Raw genomic sequence first — 18,069 nt, forward strand, 5'->3', positions numbered from 1 at the left:
AATTTTAAAAAAAATGCTGGGTCTACCGATCAGATCAGTCAGCATCCTGTAAAAAGAAAAGACAGGTTAATGTTTTGGGTGCAGGTACAACCCTTTGTTGGAACTGGCAGTTCTGACAAGGGGTTATACCCGAACTTCAAACATTAATCTATCTTTTTTCATTACTGGTACAGCCTGACCTGTTGTGTAGTTCTAATATTTTCTGTTTTCATTTTGGGAACGCACTCCATTCTGCTCCTAAAGTGTTATGATATTTTAAATGGCAACTCTTTCTCCTAATTTCAGACCTGGCTCTCCCTCTCTTCAGCTGCGCTGTCTCCAATTTAAAATCAGCAGCAGGAACCAGGGCTGGAGTCATGAGGTAGGGTTGCTGTAGGAGTGGGGTGCAGTCCTATTGGTTTTGCTGCTAGCTGTTCACTGCTCCTCCAGTGTTGTGATATTTAAAGGCATCTTTCACCCCTGAATTCAGGTTCTCACAGTTTGATTTTAAATTGGAGATAATCCAGTGGGATAGTTACAAAGAATGGAGATTTAAAACTAATTTTTTTTAAATACTTGCATTCACTTGGTGCCTTATCACTGCTGAAATAAAGAAAAAGAAAGACTTGCAATTATTTAGCACATTTCACAACCTCAGGACGTCCCAAAGCACTTTACAGCCAATGAAGTACTTTTGAAGTGTAGTCACTGTTGTAATATAGAAAATGCGCCAGCCAATTTGCACACAGCAAGCTCCCACAAACAGTAATGTGATAATGACCAGATATATTTGTTTTTGTGTGATATTAATTGAGGGATAAATATTTGCTCGGCCAACAGGGAGAACTCCCCTGCTCTTTAAATAGTGCTATGGGATCTTTTACGTCCACCTGAGAGGGCAGATGGGGGCCTCGGTCTAACATCTCATGCGAAAGATGACATCTCCGACAGTGCAGTACTCCCTTGGTATTGCACTGGTGTCAGCCTAGATTATATACTCAAGTCTCTGGTGTCGGACTTGAACCCACAACCTTCTGACTCCAAGGTGAGTGTTCTACCACTGAGCCACAGCTGACAAATGGCTCAAACCCTTTCAAACAGCAAATTAATTTTGAAGTGCAGTGACATGTAGTTAAAATATGGGAGCTGTAATTTAAGCCTGGAAAGAGAATTACCATTTAAAATTCTCATCGCTGGACATACTATGGTAGAGTAACAAAAACACAACTGAAACAGTTTGCAAAGGTATGCATGCCCTTAAGTTTCTCACAAATGACTATTTGTAACTTAATGATCGTTTCATGAGTATTTGATATAGTTACATTTTTCTTTTTCTTTTAGATCAAACACAGAATTTGTTGTCTATGCAGCAACCTCTATCTACTGGACATGGAGCACCTCTGCAGAACAGCAGTTCTGCTCCAGAACATCACCAGCAAGTGCCCAATAAAGCACCACTTGCACCCACCGCTGGACAGTACGATTTTACCTATTACCAGAACGACTACCAGGCACCCGTCCACAACATCATCAGACCCTCTCTATGTCCTACATCATCGGGTAGTCCTCAAGGACCTGGTCAGATTTATACCACACTTCCCTTGGGTCCTTCGTTGATTGCTCCGCAGGGTCCGAATCTGATTGCTGCCAGACCTCAGTTAGACCATATTCCTCAGCAAGCTGGTTATGTTCCAAGTGGTGGATACTATCCTGGTCAAGTTTCCTACAATGTACCTTTTCAAAGTACTACTCAGGGTGTTTACCCCCATTCTACTACTTCTGTTAACAATGCTCATCCTGGTTTCTCTTATCATCATGCTATGCCTGTTTCCAGCACCCAGTATAGTGTCCCTTTAACTTCACAAACTCTTCATCCTGCTAGCAGTCAGCCTTTAGTTGGTGTCTTACCCAGCCGTGTGAAACCATTGCCAGAAACCAGACAGAGACACACCCAAGCATCTTTTCAGCCTTATCCTGCTGGAAATACTGGTGCAGCATGGCAACCCTTACCCGAAGCATCAGTGACAACACCAACCAGTCCCATCGTCAATCCTACTGTCACTTCTTCCTCTGCAAATAGCCAAACAAGTACAGGTAGGGGATATTTTCTGTTTTTTTTCAGGACAGGAGCAAGAAACGCACTATTTTTGTTTGAAGTCTAAACAACAACCCTTTGGGTAGAATGCATTTTTCTCTTTGTGTGATAAATCTATCAAATAGTCTCTTAAATTCACTAGTTCCTTAATCGAGCACTGCCTACCAAGGTAAGATTTGAAACTATTTTAAAAAGGTTAGCATTAATCAGACAATTTAATTTGTTCCCAGCAATTGCAGTGGTATTGATTGTATCCTGCTAAACCCAGGAGCAGTTATGGACCAAGTTATTAAAAAAAAAATCTAAATTACATTGCAAAATTTAGTTACAATGCACAACTGTATGAAATTAATACTTACAAATAGAGTTTTGTTCTTAAATTGTTACTCAGTAGATTGTCAAGGAAAAAAGCAATACATACCAACAAAATGGTAAAATATTTAGACCTAAACCTAATTAAATAGGAAGAAACACAAGTACAATGAAAGGAAAATACTCTATTTCTCTTTTTCTCTAAAACTAGGGCATTGGTGTAAATTCAGAGCCGTGATTATAGATTAGAATCTGTAAATAGATAATTGAGTGATATTTCAAAACTTAAAAACCAAATTGGTTGAATAAAATACTAACGATTTTAGTTATGCCATGGATATGTGGCCGGAAGCTCATTTCAGAGTCAAACATGACTCTTGGGTCGCGAACAGTCTGGTTCAGCCTGAGACAGATGCTAGGGAGAGGGATGGAGTCGGTGACTAGGGAGCGCAGTTTGTGGCAGGGACCAAAGACAGTGGTTTCGGTTTTCCCAATATTTAATTGGAGAACATTTCTGCTCATCCAGTACTGGATGTCGGACAAGCAGTCTGACAATTTAGAGACCGTGGAGGTTCGAGAGAAGTGGTGAGCTGGAGCTGTGTGTCATCGACGTACATGTGTAAACTGATGCCGTGTTTTAGGATGATGTCGCCAAGGGGCAGCATATAGATAAGAACTAGGAGGGGGCCAAGGAAAGATCCTTGGGGGACACCAGAGGTAACGATGCGGGAGTAGAAAAATAAGCCATTGCACGTGATTTTCTGGCTACTCTTAGATAGATAAGAATGGAACCAGGTGAGTGCAGTCCCACCCAGCTGGACGGTGGTGGAGAGGCGTTGGAGAAGGATGGAGTGGTCAACCATGTCAAAGGCTGCAGGACGAGGAGGGCTAATTTTAGACTTGATTGTAGGGGGTATAATTAAGAAGTTTGCAGATGATACTAAAATCGGCTGTGTGGATGATAATGAAGAAGAAAGATATCAATGAACTGGTCAGGTGGGCAGAATAGTGGCAAATGGAATTCAATCCGGAGAAGTGTGAGGTAATGCATTTGAGAAGGGCTAACCAGGCAAGGGAATACACATTAAATGGTAGGACACTGAGCAGTGTAGAAGAACAAAGGGAGCTTGGAGTGCATGTCCACAGACCCGTGAAGATAGCAGGCCAGATGGATAAGGTGGTTAAGAAGACATACGGAATACTTGCCTTTATTAGCCGAGGCATTGAATAGAAGAGCAGGGAGGTTATGCTTGGACTGTATTGTACGAAAGACTAGTATTAGAGATTCGTGTATATATTCAATTTGTAGTCATTGACCAAACTAATCTTACTTATGATTCTCTATGGGCATGGGAATGTTAGAGGCTGCTCAAATGTACGTAAAGGCAATCAAAAATAACAAGTAGCCACAGGCTGTAAGTCGAGGTCAAATTATTATAATAACAAAGTAGAAATTGGAGTTTGTCTAAGCAAAACTAATAGTTAGGATAAAGGAGCATAAATAAGGCCGATTCCGAGGAGCTAAAGGAATTTGTAAACAAGATAACAGGGACTGTAAGGTTTTTGGAAAATTACTGGAAATAGTTGTGGCCAAGATACTACCTCTGGTTTGAGTGACAATGGTATTTTGACCATTACAACCAATTAAAAAGGTGATTTTGTTAAAAAACCATATATGGACATTGGCCAAACGAACCTTTGATAAGAAATTGGATAAACATTGACACTCAAAGAATAGCTTCACACACAAACTGCTGGGAGAGCAACGAACAGACTGAAGACGACGTCAAGATAAAAGTTCACGGGGTTGGGGGTAATATATTAGCATGGATAGAGGATTGGCTAACTAACAGAAAACAGAGAGTCGGGATAAACAGGTAATTTTCCGGTTGGCAAACAGTAACTAGTGGGGTGCCGCAGGGATCGGTGCTAGGGCCTCAACTATTTACAATCTATATTAATGACTGAGATGAAGGGACCGAGTGTAATATAGCCAAGTTTGCTGATGATACAAAGATGGATGGGAAAGCAAATTGTGAGGAGAACACAAACAATCTTCAAAGGGATATAGACAGGCTAAGTGAGTGGGCAAACATATGGCAGATGGAGTATAATGTAGGAAACTGTGAGGTTATCCATTTTGGCAGAAAAAATAGAAAAGCAAATTATAATTTAAATGGAGAAAAATTGTAAAGTGCTTCAGTACAGAGGGACTTGGGGCTCCTTGTGCATAAAACACAAAAAGTTAGTATACAGGTACAGCAAGTATCAGGAAGGCAAATGGAATGTTGGCCTTTATTGCAAGGGGATAGAGTATAAAAGCAGAGAAGTCCTGCTACAACTGTACAGGGCATTGGTGAGGCCACACCTGGAGTACTGCGTGCAGTTTTGCTCTCCGTATTTAAGGAAGGATATACTTGCATTGTAGGCTGTTCAGAGAAGGTTCACTAGGTTGATTCTGAAGATGAGGGATTTGACTTATGAAGATAGGTTGGGACTATACTCATTGGAGTTCAGAAGAATGAGAGGCGATCTGATCAAAACATATAAGAAAATGAGAGGGCTCGACAAGTTCGATGCAGCGAGGATATTTCCACTCATGAGGAAAACTAAAACTAGGGGACCTTGGCCCCAAGTTTCCACATGATTTGCTCCTGATTTTTAGGAGCAACTGGTGTAGAACGGAGTATCTTAGAAATCGGAATTCTCGTCATTTAGTTTGCTCCAGTTCTAGTCAGTTAGAACAGTTTCACTTTGGAACAGAATTTTTTTTTTTCAAAAGTGGGCATGTCTGGCCACTTACGCCTGATTTCAAAGTTTCATGAGTGAAAACTTACTCCAAATTAACTTAGAATGGAGTAAGTGAAGATTTTTGTACGCTCGAAAAAACCTTGTCTACACTTTAGAAAATCAGGCGTAGGTTACAAATCAGGCGTAGGGAATGGTGGGGGGGGGGGGGTGTTTAAAGGGAAGTTTACAAACATTAAACACTTCAGTTTTACAAATAAAGAGCCATCATTAATAATAAATGATAAATACATCAATAAATCAACCAATAAATCAATTTTAAAAAATTAATAAGAAATAATTTTTTTTTAAATCAATAAATAAAACATTTTCTACTTACCGACTGCAGCACCAGGAGCCCTCCAATAGCGTGCTGGGATGCCCCCCTCAGTGTGTCTCTGTCAGTGTCTCTATCTCTCTGTCGGTCTGTGTGTCTCTCATTCTCTGTCTATCAGTGTCTGTGTTTCTGACAGCGAGGGGAGGGGGAGGAGGGGGGTAGGGGGGGAGAAGGGGAGAAGGGGGAGAAAGGAGATTGGGGGGGGGAGAAAGGAGATTGGGGGAGGGAGAAGGAGATTCGTGGGGGGGGGGAGAAGGAGATTCGTGGGGGGGGGGGAGAAGGAGATTCGGGGGGGGGGGGAAGAAGGAGATTGGGGGGGAGGAAGAAGGAGATTGGGGCGGGGAGGAAGAAGGAGATTGGGGGGGGGGAGGAAGAAGGAGATTGGGGGGGGAGGAAGAAGGAGATTGGGGGGGGGAGGAAGAAGGAGATTGGGGGGGGGAGGAAGAAGGAGATTGGGGGGGGAGGAAGAAGGAGATTGGGGGGGGAGGAAGAAGGAGATTGGGGGGGGAGGAAGAAGGAGATTGGGGGGGGAGGAAGAAGGAGATTGGGGGGGGGAGGAAGAAGGAGATTGGGGGGGGGAGGAAGAAGGAGATTGGGGGGGGGAGGAAGGAGATTGGGGGGGTGGAGGTAAAGGAGATTGGGGGGGTGGGGGAGAAGGGGGAGGGAGGCTGAACAGGCCGGGCCCGAGACTTCGGGCAGGGCCCGTCCCCAGCACCAGATTTACAGGTAGGTGGCGTTGGGTCGGGTCGGGGGGGGGGAGGGAGGGAGGGAGAGGGAGGTCAGGTCAGGGGGAGGGAGGTCAGGTCGGATCCAGTCCGGGGGCGTGGGGGGGGGGGGGGAGGGAGGGAGCGGGAGTCGGGTCCGGAGGCGGCGGGGGGAGGGGGGCGGGTGTCGGGGTCCGGTCCAGGGGTGGGGTGGGAGCGGGTGTCGGGTCGGGTCCGGGGGGGGGAAGTGGGTGTCGAGTCAGGTCGGGAGGAAGCAGGAGCTGGCTGTGGGAGGAGCCTTATTCATGCAGCCCCAGTGAGGCCATTCGGCCAGGGCTAGGGGCTGCGTGCTTCGGCCAGTCCCACACAGTTTCGGGCGCCTGGAGCTACTGCACTTGTGCGCCCACTGTAGCGCATGTGCAGAGGTCCCGGCACTGTTTTCAGCGCAGGGACCTGGCTCCGCCCCCTACAGCTCCTGCTGCACTGCGCCGAGGGCCAGAGGACCTGCAGAGAGGTGGAGAATATGGAGGGTTTTTTTAGGCGCACTTTGTGGCACGAAAAACGGGCGTCCAGGTCGGGACTGCGCCGTTCTAGGCGCGGCTCGAAACTTGGGCCCATAGTCTCGGAATAAGGGGCCGCCCATTTAAAACTGAGATGAGGAGGAATTTCTTCTGAGGGTTGTAAATCTGTAGAATTCTCTGCCCCAGAGAGCTGTGGAAGCTGGGTCATTGAATATATTTAAGGCAGATATGGACAGATTTTTGAGCGATAAGGGAATAAAGGGGAGTGGGCAGGGAAGTGGAACTGAGTCCATGATCAGATCAACCATGATCTTATTAAATGGCGGAGTGGGTTCAAGAAGTCAAATGGCCTACTCCTCCTCCTATTTCTTATGTTCTTATGTCACCTGTGTCCGAAAGATTCCAGAGACCAAGGGTTGCGAGCTTTCATTCAGTTAATGCCTTTTGTTAAGTATACTACGCTGTAAGCTTAATAAATCTTGATCTATTGCTCAAACATACTGACTGCTGCCTATTGGTGTCATGTCTAAGAACCTTTAAAAAGTTAAAACACTAGTTAGGCCACAGCTAGAGTATTGTATGCAGTTCTGGTCACCACATTACATGAAAGATGTGATTGCACTAGAGTGAGTACAGAGGAGATTTACGAAGATGTTGCCTAGACTGGAGAATTTTAGCTGAGGAAAGATTGGTTAGGCTGGGTTTGTTTTCTTTGGAACAGAGGAGGCTGAGGGGAGACCTTATTGAGGTGTATAAAATTATGAGGGGCCAAGATAGAGTGGATAGGATGGACCTATTTCCCTTAGCAGAGGGGTCAAGAACCAGGGGCATATTGGTAGGAGGTTTAGAGGGGATTTAAGGGAAAAAAATTTCACCCAGAGGGTGGTGGGGGTCTGGAACTCACTGCCTGAAAGAGTGATAGAGGCAGAAACCCTCACATCATTTAAAAAGTAATTGGATATGCACTTGAAGTGCTGTAACCTACAGGGCTACGGAACAAGAGCTGGAAAGTGGGATTAGGCTGGATAGCTCTTTGTTGATGAGCCGGCATGGCCTCCTTTCGTGCTGTAAATTTTATGATTCTATGAAAACTTACAGGCCTAGACAATTGCTAACTACAGATAGTATCTAAAATTGTCATAAATTGATTAAATTAATCACTTTCAAGCTTTGGAAATAGAAAACCTTGTTATTTTGAATGCAAAAAAAGTATTAATTAACATAGAAACGTAGAAAATAGGTGCAGGAGTAGACCATTTGCCCCTTCGAGCCTACACCACCATTCAATATGATTCATGGCTGACCATGCAACTTCAGTACCCCATTCCTGCTTTCTCTCCGTATCCCTTAAGGGCCACATCTAACTCCCTTTTGAATATATCTAACGAACTGGCCTCAACAATTTTCTGTGGTAGAGAATTTCACAGGTTTACAATTTTGTGAGTGAAGAAGTTTATCCTCATCTCGGTCCTAAATGGCTTACCCCTTAGCCTTAGACTGTGACCCCTGGTTCTGGACTTCCCCAACATTGGGAACATTCTTCCTGCATCTAACCTATCAAATCTCGACAGAATTTTATATGTTTCTATGAGATCCCCTCTCATTCTTCTAAATTCCAGTGAATATAAGCCTAGTCGCTCCAGTCTTTCTTCATGTCAGTCCTGCCATCCCGGGAATCAGTCTGGTGAACCTTTGCTGCACTCCCTCAATAGCAAGAATGTCCTTCCTCAGATTAGGAGACCAAAACTGTACACAATATTCAAGGTGTGGCCTCACCAAGGCCCTGTACAACTGCATTAAGACCTCCCTGCTCCTATACTCAAATCCTCTTGCTATGAAGGCCAACATGCTATTTGCCTTCTTCACTGTACCTGCAGGCCAACTTTCAATGACTGATGTACCATAACATCCAGGTCTTGTTGCATCTCTCCTTTTTCTAATCTTTCACCATTCAGATAATATTCTACCTCCCTGTGTTTGCAACCAAAGTGGATAACCTCACATTTATCCACATTATACTGCATCTGCCATGCATTTGCCCACTCACCTAACCTATCCAAGTCACCCTTCAGCCTCTTAGCATCCTCCTCACAGCTCACACTGCCACCCAGCTTCGTGTCATCTGCAAACTTGGAGATATTACATTCAATTCCTTCGTCCAAATCATTAATGTATATTATAAATAACTGGGGTCCCAGCACTGAACCTTGTACCCCACTAGTCACTGCCTGCCATTCTGAAAAGGACCCGTTTATTCCTACTCTTTGCTTCCTGTCTGCCAACCAGTTCTCTATCCACGTCAATACATTACCTCCAATACCATGTGCTTTAATTTTACACACTAATCTCTTGTGTGGGACCTTGTTAAAATCCTTTTGAAAGTCCAGATACATCACATCCACTGGTTCTCCCTTGTCCACTCTACTAGTTACATCCTCAAAAAATTGTAGAAGTACCATTAATTTTCAAAAACCATTACCTAGTTTTCAAGGCCAGTTTTCTGATGTTTGACCCCTTGTTCAAGTACGTTTCCATGGACAGAGGTTACCCTCTGCTACCTTGTGCACATAGTGTGAGCCTCATTGATGAATATCTGCAGGTTATTTGCCTAAGCAGCAGAACAGTGACCTGATGAGGGATCAGGAGCAGGAACCCTGGTTGATTTTCCTCTTCCAAATCCAGGAGCTGAGGTCAGTTTATTGCCCTACTGCTACCCTGTCTGAGATAAGCTAATATGGTACAATTAAGCCATATGCTACACTTAACCATATGTCATATCTCAAATTACCCATATACTGTATCCCAAAATATTATTTTGTGATAAACTTAATATTTACAAGACCTTCACTTTTATTAGTGCTTTGCTCCATAGTTCTTTATTTTACCTTCACCTTTTTTCTTTCAATTTGATTTCGATCAAATATTGGCCCATGTTGGCCACTATTCTTTTTTGTTATTCACTTGATAGCGCTATGTTCTACTTTAATTTTTAGCTCTTTCTTTTTTTAAAGTATGGCTCTCTGCCCTGATCTGCCACATCCAGTCCCCCTGCCCCAGCCAGCCCAACCTGGTATCTTTCTGCCTGATGACCTGACCAGGAATGACATCCACCCTCCATCAAGTGGCAAGCGCTATTGCTCCCTGACTGACACACTCCTTTATTTAATAAAAACACAAAATGCTGGAAATACTCAGTAGGTCAGGCAGCATCTGTGGAGCGAGAAACAGAGTTAACCTTTCAGGTCGATGACCTTTCATCAGAACTGAGTATTTCTGTTTTTATTTCAGATTTTCAGCATCCGTAGTACTTTTCTTTTGTACCCTTCTTTATTGGTTTTATCTTCTGCTCCTACACTAGCCGTCTCTGGGGGTCAGATGTCTGAGAAGCAGTTGCAATGCGGTCAGGCAACAGGATTTATTGTCGATACGAGATGAAAGTGTTTGAAAACAAAGTATGAAAGATTGGAGATGTTATTTTTTTCTAAATCTATTATTTCCATAACTTCTGCGATTAACAAATCACCCCAAAAGTTAACATGGTATTCGCAGAAGTGCTGCAGTTTAAAATAATGAAAGGACTATACTGTCCATGTGGCTAGACTATTTGAATTAGATTGGTTGGGAGATCCAGTGGACACATGCATCAGTTACATAAATATAGAACTAGGTTGGGTGTCAGCAGGATTTTCTTTTCGCAAAGGGTCAGCGACCTCAGGAGCAAGTTGCCAGCTCGTGCTCACTGCAAATGTTCAAAAGGGAGTTGGCCGAGTTCCTGGCTGAGGCTGATCTTGCTGCATATAAAAGTTAGGTGGGATGTTGGATGATATTCCTCATGGACCCTGTGGTCTCCTAGACTAATTTTCATCGCCTTCTGAATTTCCCAGAATTCTTTTTTCCCCCTGAATTGGCTTAGATTTTTTTAATTGTTTTTTTTTGCCTATCCCAGGAGATCACGTGACTGCTGATGAGTTGGAGCATTGTATGTGTGTGTGGAGGAGGGGGGAGGGGGCACGGCGGTGTGGGGATGATCATGATGCTTAACTGCAGTATGACTGTGACTGATTCGATGGATCATCTGGTCTTTTGCTGTTTGTCATTTTCCTATTTTAAGTATGTTCGTATTTCACTGTAATTAAGAGGGAATTATTTGCACTGAGCAATGTGATTGGCTTAAATTACATTAAAAAAATACCCGGCACTGCTGGTCATGCTATGCTGCGGCAAGGCCTCAGCAATTTCTTACTGCTCCCCCGCTGCCGCGAGCCCACCATTACTATTTAAATGAGCCTGTCCCCTCGAGTCGGGAGTGCAAAGAGATGAGCTGCTCTGCCATATTGGAAATCGAGGCCACTGCTTTCTTGTTCCTGTGCCTGATGGTGGCCTGCAAGAATTTTATATTTTTTTGCAGCATTGTATTAGACAATTTATTACCTTGTATCTAATGTCAGGTCACACAAATTGTTTGTAATCTAACTCTGTTCTGCATTTAGTTCCACCCCTTTTGATGCCCCATCATGTCAACCAAAGTTACCTACCTGACAGACCAAATGTAGCAACACTTCCAGCTGTTGGGGCACCCCATGCAAGACGGCCACCACCTTCAGCTCATCAACCTGTCTCGGCCTCTGCATCACCAGCACCTGCTTCAGAGGCTCAGGAAGGTAAATGTTCCAGCATTGTGGCTTTTATTTACCTCTTTTCAAACCCCCCCCCACCACCAGCACTTTCACCCCACAAATACATTAAAGTTGATCAACTTATGCGATTCTTAAAACTCATAATTAAAATGACTAATTTACCAGAATTAGTTTATTTAAGGTCATCAATAGGCAGGCAAAGAAGACTCTGACTCGATGGAGCGAGCAGATATAACTTCAGGCACTTTCACATTCCACCTGGGCAGGGATCACAAAGTACAAAGTAGATTGGGTCATCAACCTCCATAGCAGAGAAGCCAGAGAGAAAGGGCAACAGGAACCTTAGCTTCAGTGATCTTAAAAATATGCTTGTGAGGAACAGGTACTGCAGAATTGATATAATTGCAAAGTACCACCGACTAGTGCTATGTAATTTACCCATTTATCTGTTTGAATTCTTGCCCGCTGGTTAAGTAGCTATTCAGTTTTTTGAAGATAGTAAACCTGGAATTGTTCAGGATCCTGTACATTCCTGAGATTTGCCTGTTTTCAAAAATGAAAGAATAAAGCCTAATGGGACAAATGAGTGAAATGAAGGGTTTATTGCTCCTTCTTTCAGAGATTGTTGCAGTACTTGTCGGCTCCATGTGTTCTACTGAAGAGATATTTATTTGTCACTGATGGGACTAGGACCTGTTGCTGCAGTCAAGAATCACCAAATTGTCTCATTCATTTGTTTTTTGACAGCAGTCTTTTATTGGTCTTAATCCTTAAGCATGCTAGCAGCTCCAGGAAATATAGTTTAATTCAAAATATATTTAGTTCACGATACTGAAGAATTGGAAAATACAGTAATGATGCTTTTGAGATTCAGGAGTAGTTTTGTTTGAATCTTAAAACGATACTAATATACACTTTGAATGCGAAACATTTTCATATTTTTATTTTTGCTCTGACTTTCACCTTAATCATTTCTTTCCTGTTCTCTCTCTTTTCTATGCTTCCTATTTTAACTGTTACTTGACACTTTTTTCTTACTTGCCTAATCTTTAGATACTAAATTTAGCTTTTCTCCCTTTGCCTTAAATGTCCCACTTTCCATTCTGGAACTGGGCCTTATGTTGGAAAATGTTGATACTGCAAGCAATTTTCAGCAAGATCATATTGTCCAGCCAAGAGAGAGTCTGCACCTTTCCTCCATCATCACCTGCACTCTTAATTCCTCACCCTGGGTGATTTCAATCTTTATCTCGGCTCCCCTTACCCTTTCTCCTCTGATTCCATTGCCCTCCTCCCCTGCCTTAACGTCACCCTCCATATAAACTCTCCTATCCATATTCATGACCACTCCCTCGCCAAAGCCATCTTATGGAGCCTCTCTACTCCCTTTGACTCAATCACACCAAGGCAACTTCCATCCATTCCTTGTATCCATCACTACCTACATCTCCCCTGGAGTAAACTTCACCAAATACTTACAACTGCACTTCAAATTCCTCCATTCACCACAATTGGATTGCATCGAGCACTATCAGACCTTGCTCACTACTTAAGGATCATCCTGGAACGCAAAGATAACCTCCGGATTATCTTTGTTCTCCAGAATGTATTTAACAAATGCACCCAAACTCTTCCATTTGTCATGATATATCTGCAGCTTTTAATATGCTCAACCACCCCTCACCCCCACCGTTGATGTCCTTCCCCAGTAAATTCCTTATACCTTCCCACCCTGGTATGGCCCCCATCTTCAGGGCCAGACTTAAGCATATCTGACGCGCAACTGGACTACATTAAGCACCATCAGACTGTACTCTACTTTGTCAGATCTGCTCACTACTCGAGGACCATCCTGGAAAACAAAGATAACCTCTCTTTGGACCTCTCTCTCCTGCTCCCTGCATCCTCAGTTCTAACAAGTGTAAGTAGTTCATGGACACCTTTATCATCAAGATTGAGACCATCTGTTCAGTTGTCTCTATCTCATTCCTCCCCACCCCCCACACACATACACTTTTGTTGTCCTCTCCTATCTCCCCTCATGCCCTCTTCGAGCTTATCTTGTCATTGAGGCCCACCTTCTGCTCCTTTGACCCCATTCTCACCAAACTGCTGACCCACCCAACTTTCCTTCCTGGCCCCCATGCTAGCTGATGTTGTAAATGGTTCTTCAAGCACTGTTTCCCTTCGTTTCAAAACTTATCACCCTCTGGGGAAAAAAAACTACTCTCAACCCTATGTCCATGTAAAGCACCACCCCAGCTCCAACCTCCTTTTTTCTTCAAAAGTCCTTGAATGTGTTGTTGCATTCCAAAATCTGTGCCCATCATCCTGCAACTCCATGTTTGAATCTCTCAAATCAACTTTCATACCCTGCCACAGCACTGAAACAGCCCCAATCAAAGTCACAAATATAACATACTCTGTGACTGTGGCCACATTGCACTATTTCTTGTCGTCCTTCCTGCCCTCTCTGCAGCCTTTGACATGGTGAGTTACACCATCCGCCTTCAGTGTTCTCCTCCATTGTCAAGCTGAGTGGTTTAACTCTTAACTATCTAATTTTAGCTAGAGCATCTTCAACAATGGCTTCTTTTCCTGCCCCTGCACCAGTACCTCAAGTCCCCCAAGGGTTTATCCTTAGCCCATTCCTCTTCGTCAATTACATGCTGCCTTTCGGCAACATAATCAAAGACTTTAGTCAGTTTCCACACATAAACTGATGACACCCAGCCCTACTTCTTCACCACCTCTCCCCACCCATCCACATTCAACCCATTCACAGCCCCTGTGTTGTTGGCCTGCTGGTCCGACATCCAGTCCTGATGAACCACAATTTCCTCCATTTAAACAGTGAGAAGACTGAAACCATCATCTTTGGCCCCAACCACAAACTCTGTACCTTTCCATCATTGTACAGTTCCATCCCCCTCCCTGGTCATTGTCACAAGCTGAACCAGACTTCAGAATTCTGTTTGACCCTGAGCTAAGATTCCGACTGTCACGTCCTCTCCGGTACAAAGACTGCTTATGTTCACGTCCGTAATGTTGCCTGCCTATGCCCATCTTCTGTTGAAACCCTCAGCCATGCATTTGTCACCTCCTGTCTTGACTATTCCAATCCTCATCCAGGCTGGCTTCCTAGCCTCCACCCTCTATAAACTCAGCGCATCCAAAACTCTGCTGCCTGCATGCTGAGATTTAACAAATGAGTTCTGAGATTACTGGACATAGCTGGCGATGACTTTAGCAGAGAGCCTGTTTTTTAACAACAGCAAATAGAATATAAAATGATGTATTACATTCTGAAATAATTAGATTTTCAAATTATATAAAACTCTAGATATATTTGGATACTTTTTCAGTGACATTATTGGGTAGGAATTGTTGAAAATTAGAGAAGTTAGCAAAAATGAATGCTTAATGCATTGCTTCTTGACTTTTTCTCTATCCCGAACCTTTCAGATGCATTTTCTTTCTAATTTATTGATTTTTGATTGGGCATTTTTGTTTCAACTTTTGATTATTCTTGACTGTTCAGGATTCATTATTGGGCAATTATAGTAGTTACCCTTCCCATCCAATTTCAGAATTGCTTCACAATATTGCTTCATTAGGCAGTACCTAAACAGTTCTGTTATTCTCAAATGACAAATTACTTTTTAAAAATAAAATATATTTTTTGTTACGTTTGGGCTTTAAAAAAAATCTAATATGAAATAATAGAACATGTTATCAGTTCAATTTTTCACCTTGTAAACAGTTCCCATTCTCTCTCAGTATTTTTTTAAGCAACTTTCCTTTTAGTGAAAGTAGAACATTCTGTTTCAAGAGCACAAGCACACAGTTCAACACATCAAATCCAGGCCAACAGTTGGGAGGGGTTATATCATTTTCTTTAAATATATTGTCTCATCGCATATCCTTCCCGTTGCACTGCTCAGTGAATAATACCGTGTTTCTCTTTCAAGACTGTACATTTGTTGTCTTTGTTTTTAAGGGAAATATTTTTATTTTGTATTGGGTTGGCCAATTGCTTTTTAAACACGTCAGGGAAAGGAAAGTGGGAGGAGTGACGGAATCATTTTCCAACACATCCAGGTGATGGCTTATTAATTCATATTTTTAGATGAAACCAGGAAGCAGGTGTGAGCGATGAAGAGAGGTAGGTGTGTTCTGTGGGGAGAAAGTAGGGACGGGGGGCACCCTGGGGTGAAGAGGATCCCACCTGGAGAGATGGTTTTGAGTCAGCCCTAATAATCTTGTAATTCCGAGCTTCACCACTTGTACTGTGTTGGGACCTGAACAGCTGATATTTTTTTTTAACTTCAAAAAGGAACAAGTGAGATGAACTGTAAACCATTGGTGAGAGTGCATTTGCTGCATGAGCTCTTAAGCTGTGTATAGTTTATATATTAAATAGGGTCGAGTTACATCGTTCATTTGAATTAGGTTATACTGATAATCTGTATACTGTATTTACTCATGTCTAAATCCCAAAGCTAAGCTATTTTTGTTTTGAAATGATGAAGGGAAACGTATTTTCTTTATCTGTTGCGGATTGCTCAGTAACATTGTCATATAACATTGGTGTAATTTCTGATTTATATTTCAATAAACTAACCAGATTTTTAACCATGGATTGCAAAATCCATCACTTCAGTTTTTTTCTGAATTGTGATTTCATTTCTGCAGGGAATTTCCATCATTGTTCTAATCGCTGGGAAAATATAGTTCTTAATAAACAACCTGTAGTCACTCCCGCTTCTCAGACCTGGTGAGAGAGAGACTCAACAGATGCTCTCTTTTCAAGCTCTATGCTTTTTAGGGACTGACTGGTAATTGTCAGCATTTCTGTTTTAAAAATATTTTGATCAAAAAGTAAGGGAATGAACTCTGCTTTGGGAATTGTTCTAAAATGTATTTGACCAGGGCAATGAAGAGGCAAATCTCCACCGGGACCTCATTGCTGGGGAATAGTAGTTAGCCATCTCTTGATGTTTCTTGGGCACAGGCCCCGAGGGATTGCATCTGAGTTGTGCTTTAGATTGAACACAATGATGTCTAAAATCAAATGAGGCCAGTCTTCTCCGGTTTTATTAATCTTCATTTGGTAATGTATTACTTAGTTAAACTTTAAATCCAGCATCACGAATGCAAATGTATTTTAAGTTGTATGTGACTTTTAAACATGGTTTCTCTGCACATTTTATGTTTTTTAATTATTCCATATTTTGCTTCATTGGAATTAAAGGAAATGTAAAGTTATCCATTTTCTGGAATGGACTGAAAAAAAATCTTCTCGGTTTCACACAAATATAAAGTATGTCAAATGGATACATTGTTTTTGTTGACCAAGTACAATTGCAGATTGTGCTTGAGGAATTTTACAAAAAATTAATTCCCTCTCTTTCTTCCCCCACCCCACTATTAATGGAGAAGCACAATATCAATTAGTGCAAGCTAAACTGTATGCTGCCAATATAAAGGAAGTGAGAGTGTTTCAGGTAGTCAGGCTGGCAGTTGCAAATTGTTTTGACTTGTCGTATGCTTTTGGCTTTTCTACTGTTTACAGGAAAGTTAAGTCTGGAAGTTAATTTCCAACTTTAATACTAGTATATTGAGAGTTGCTCTTTTCTTGTTTTTACTTGAAAGAGAAGATTGTGTTTTCCTTGCATACAAGAGCTTCAACTTTACTGCACAAAAAGTGAAGTAATTAACGAGAGTTGCAACTGGCATTTAAAATTTGATTACTGTCACCAGTGTAAATGAATATAAATCTGAGCCCTTAGTACTGCAGAATCACCAGCACATCATAGCAGTGCTGGAGGACATTCCAAACCTTGCTTGCTGGAACTGTTGTATTGTAATTACATTTTGATTTTCTGCTCATGTATGCTGCCCTGTTCTAATTTATGCTTTACTAGATCTGTCTTAATTTTTTCATTATGCCTTTATCAACTCAAAAAGACTCAACTTTGGTAATAGCTTCTCTGACTCCACCTTCCATAACTCATTCAGAATGCTGCAGGCTGCCTCCTCGTCCTCACAATCCCTTTACTCCATCATTGCCACGTTCAGCTGGCTCGTGTCCTAGTGATTGACTTCAATATTCATTTCCTCGCCTTCAAATCTCAGCTCATCTTAACTTAGCAATCTGTTTCAGTCTTGCATGTCCTCACATAACCTCTGCTTCTCCAACTCCCATTTACTCCTCCTTCACAGCTCCCTGCATTTCACGGTCAGTGGCCACTCTTACTTACAGTAGCTCCTTCTTCACCTTGCCACTTCCTTCCTTGCTTTCTAAAAACATTTATTTTTGACTATTCTTCCTACTGCCCTCCAACCACCACTTTTCTGTTTCTCTCTCCGCCCCCCACCTTATGTTTTTTCTCCATCCTTTATAGCACTCTGAAGTGTACAGTGAAGCTTTCTGAGTACGAGCGTCCTAAGAATGCAAGTTGTTCAGATTTTACATTTTGCGAGTATATAATTCCCTTTACTGGGTCCCATGAATGATGAGATTTATTGGTTTATATTGTACTTGTGAATTTGAATTTGAATCTTTAGGCATTGAAAGGATTTTACTGTTCAAGTATAAGATAACCATTTTTATACAATGATATGGAAATTTGAAAATTTATGGATTAAATATCCTATAGTCTTATTTCTAATTACAGTAGTAATGTTCTCGTTC

General features: G+C 42.3%; 1 protein-coding gene across 5 annotated transcripts in view; it reads left to right on the plus strand.

The window, feature by feature from the left end:
- Positions 1-18,069, plus strand: part of LOC139246299 (protein transport protein Sec24B-like) — a 150,440-nt gene that overhangs the window by 11,415 nt on the left and 120,956 nt on the right. For 3 of the 5 annotated variants that reach the window (XM_070871401.1, XM_070871406.1, XM_070871403.1), the window contains 2 exons: positions 1,321-2,073; positions 11,226-11,396. In XM_070871401.1, the coding sequence (XP_070727502.1) occupies positions 1,344-2,073; positions 11,226-11,396 (901 nt within the window). In that variant the 5' untranslated portion in view covers positions 1,321-1,343. Of the gene's footprint in view, positions 1-342; positions 362-819; positions 1,025-1,320; positions 2,074-11,225; positions 11,397-18,069 lie in introns of those variants that run through there. The other 2 variants (XM_070871402.1, XM_070871404.1) reach the window with 2 other exon arrangements.

Source organism: Pristiophorus japonicus, chromosome 2 (genome assembly GCF_044704955.1).
Source record: "Pristiophorus japonicus isolate sPriJap1 chromosome 2, sPriJap1.hap1, whole genome shotgun sequence".
Taxonomy (NCBI): Eukaryota; Metazoa; Chordata; class Chondrichthyes; family Pristiophoridae; genus Pristiophorus; species Pristiophorus japonicus.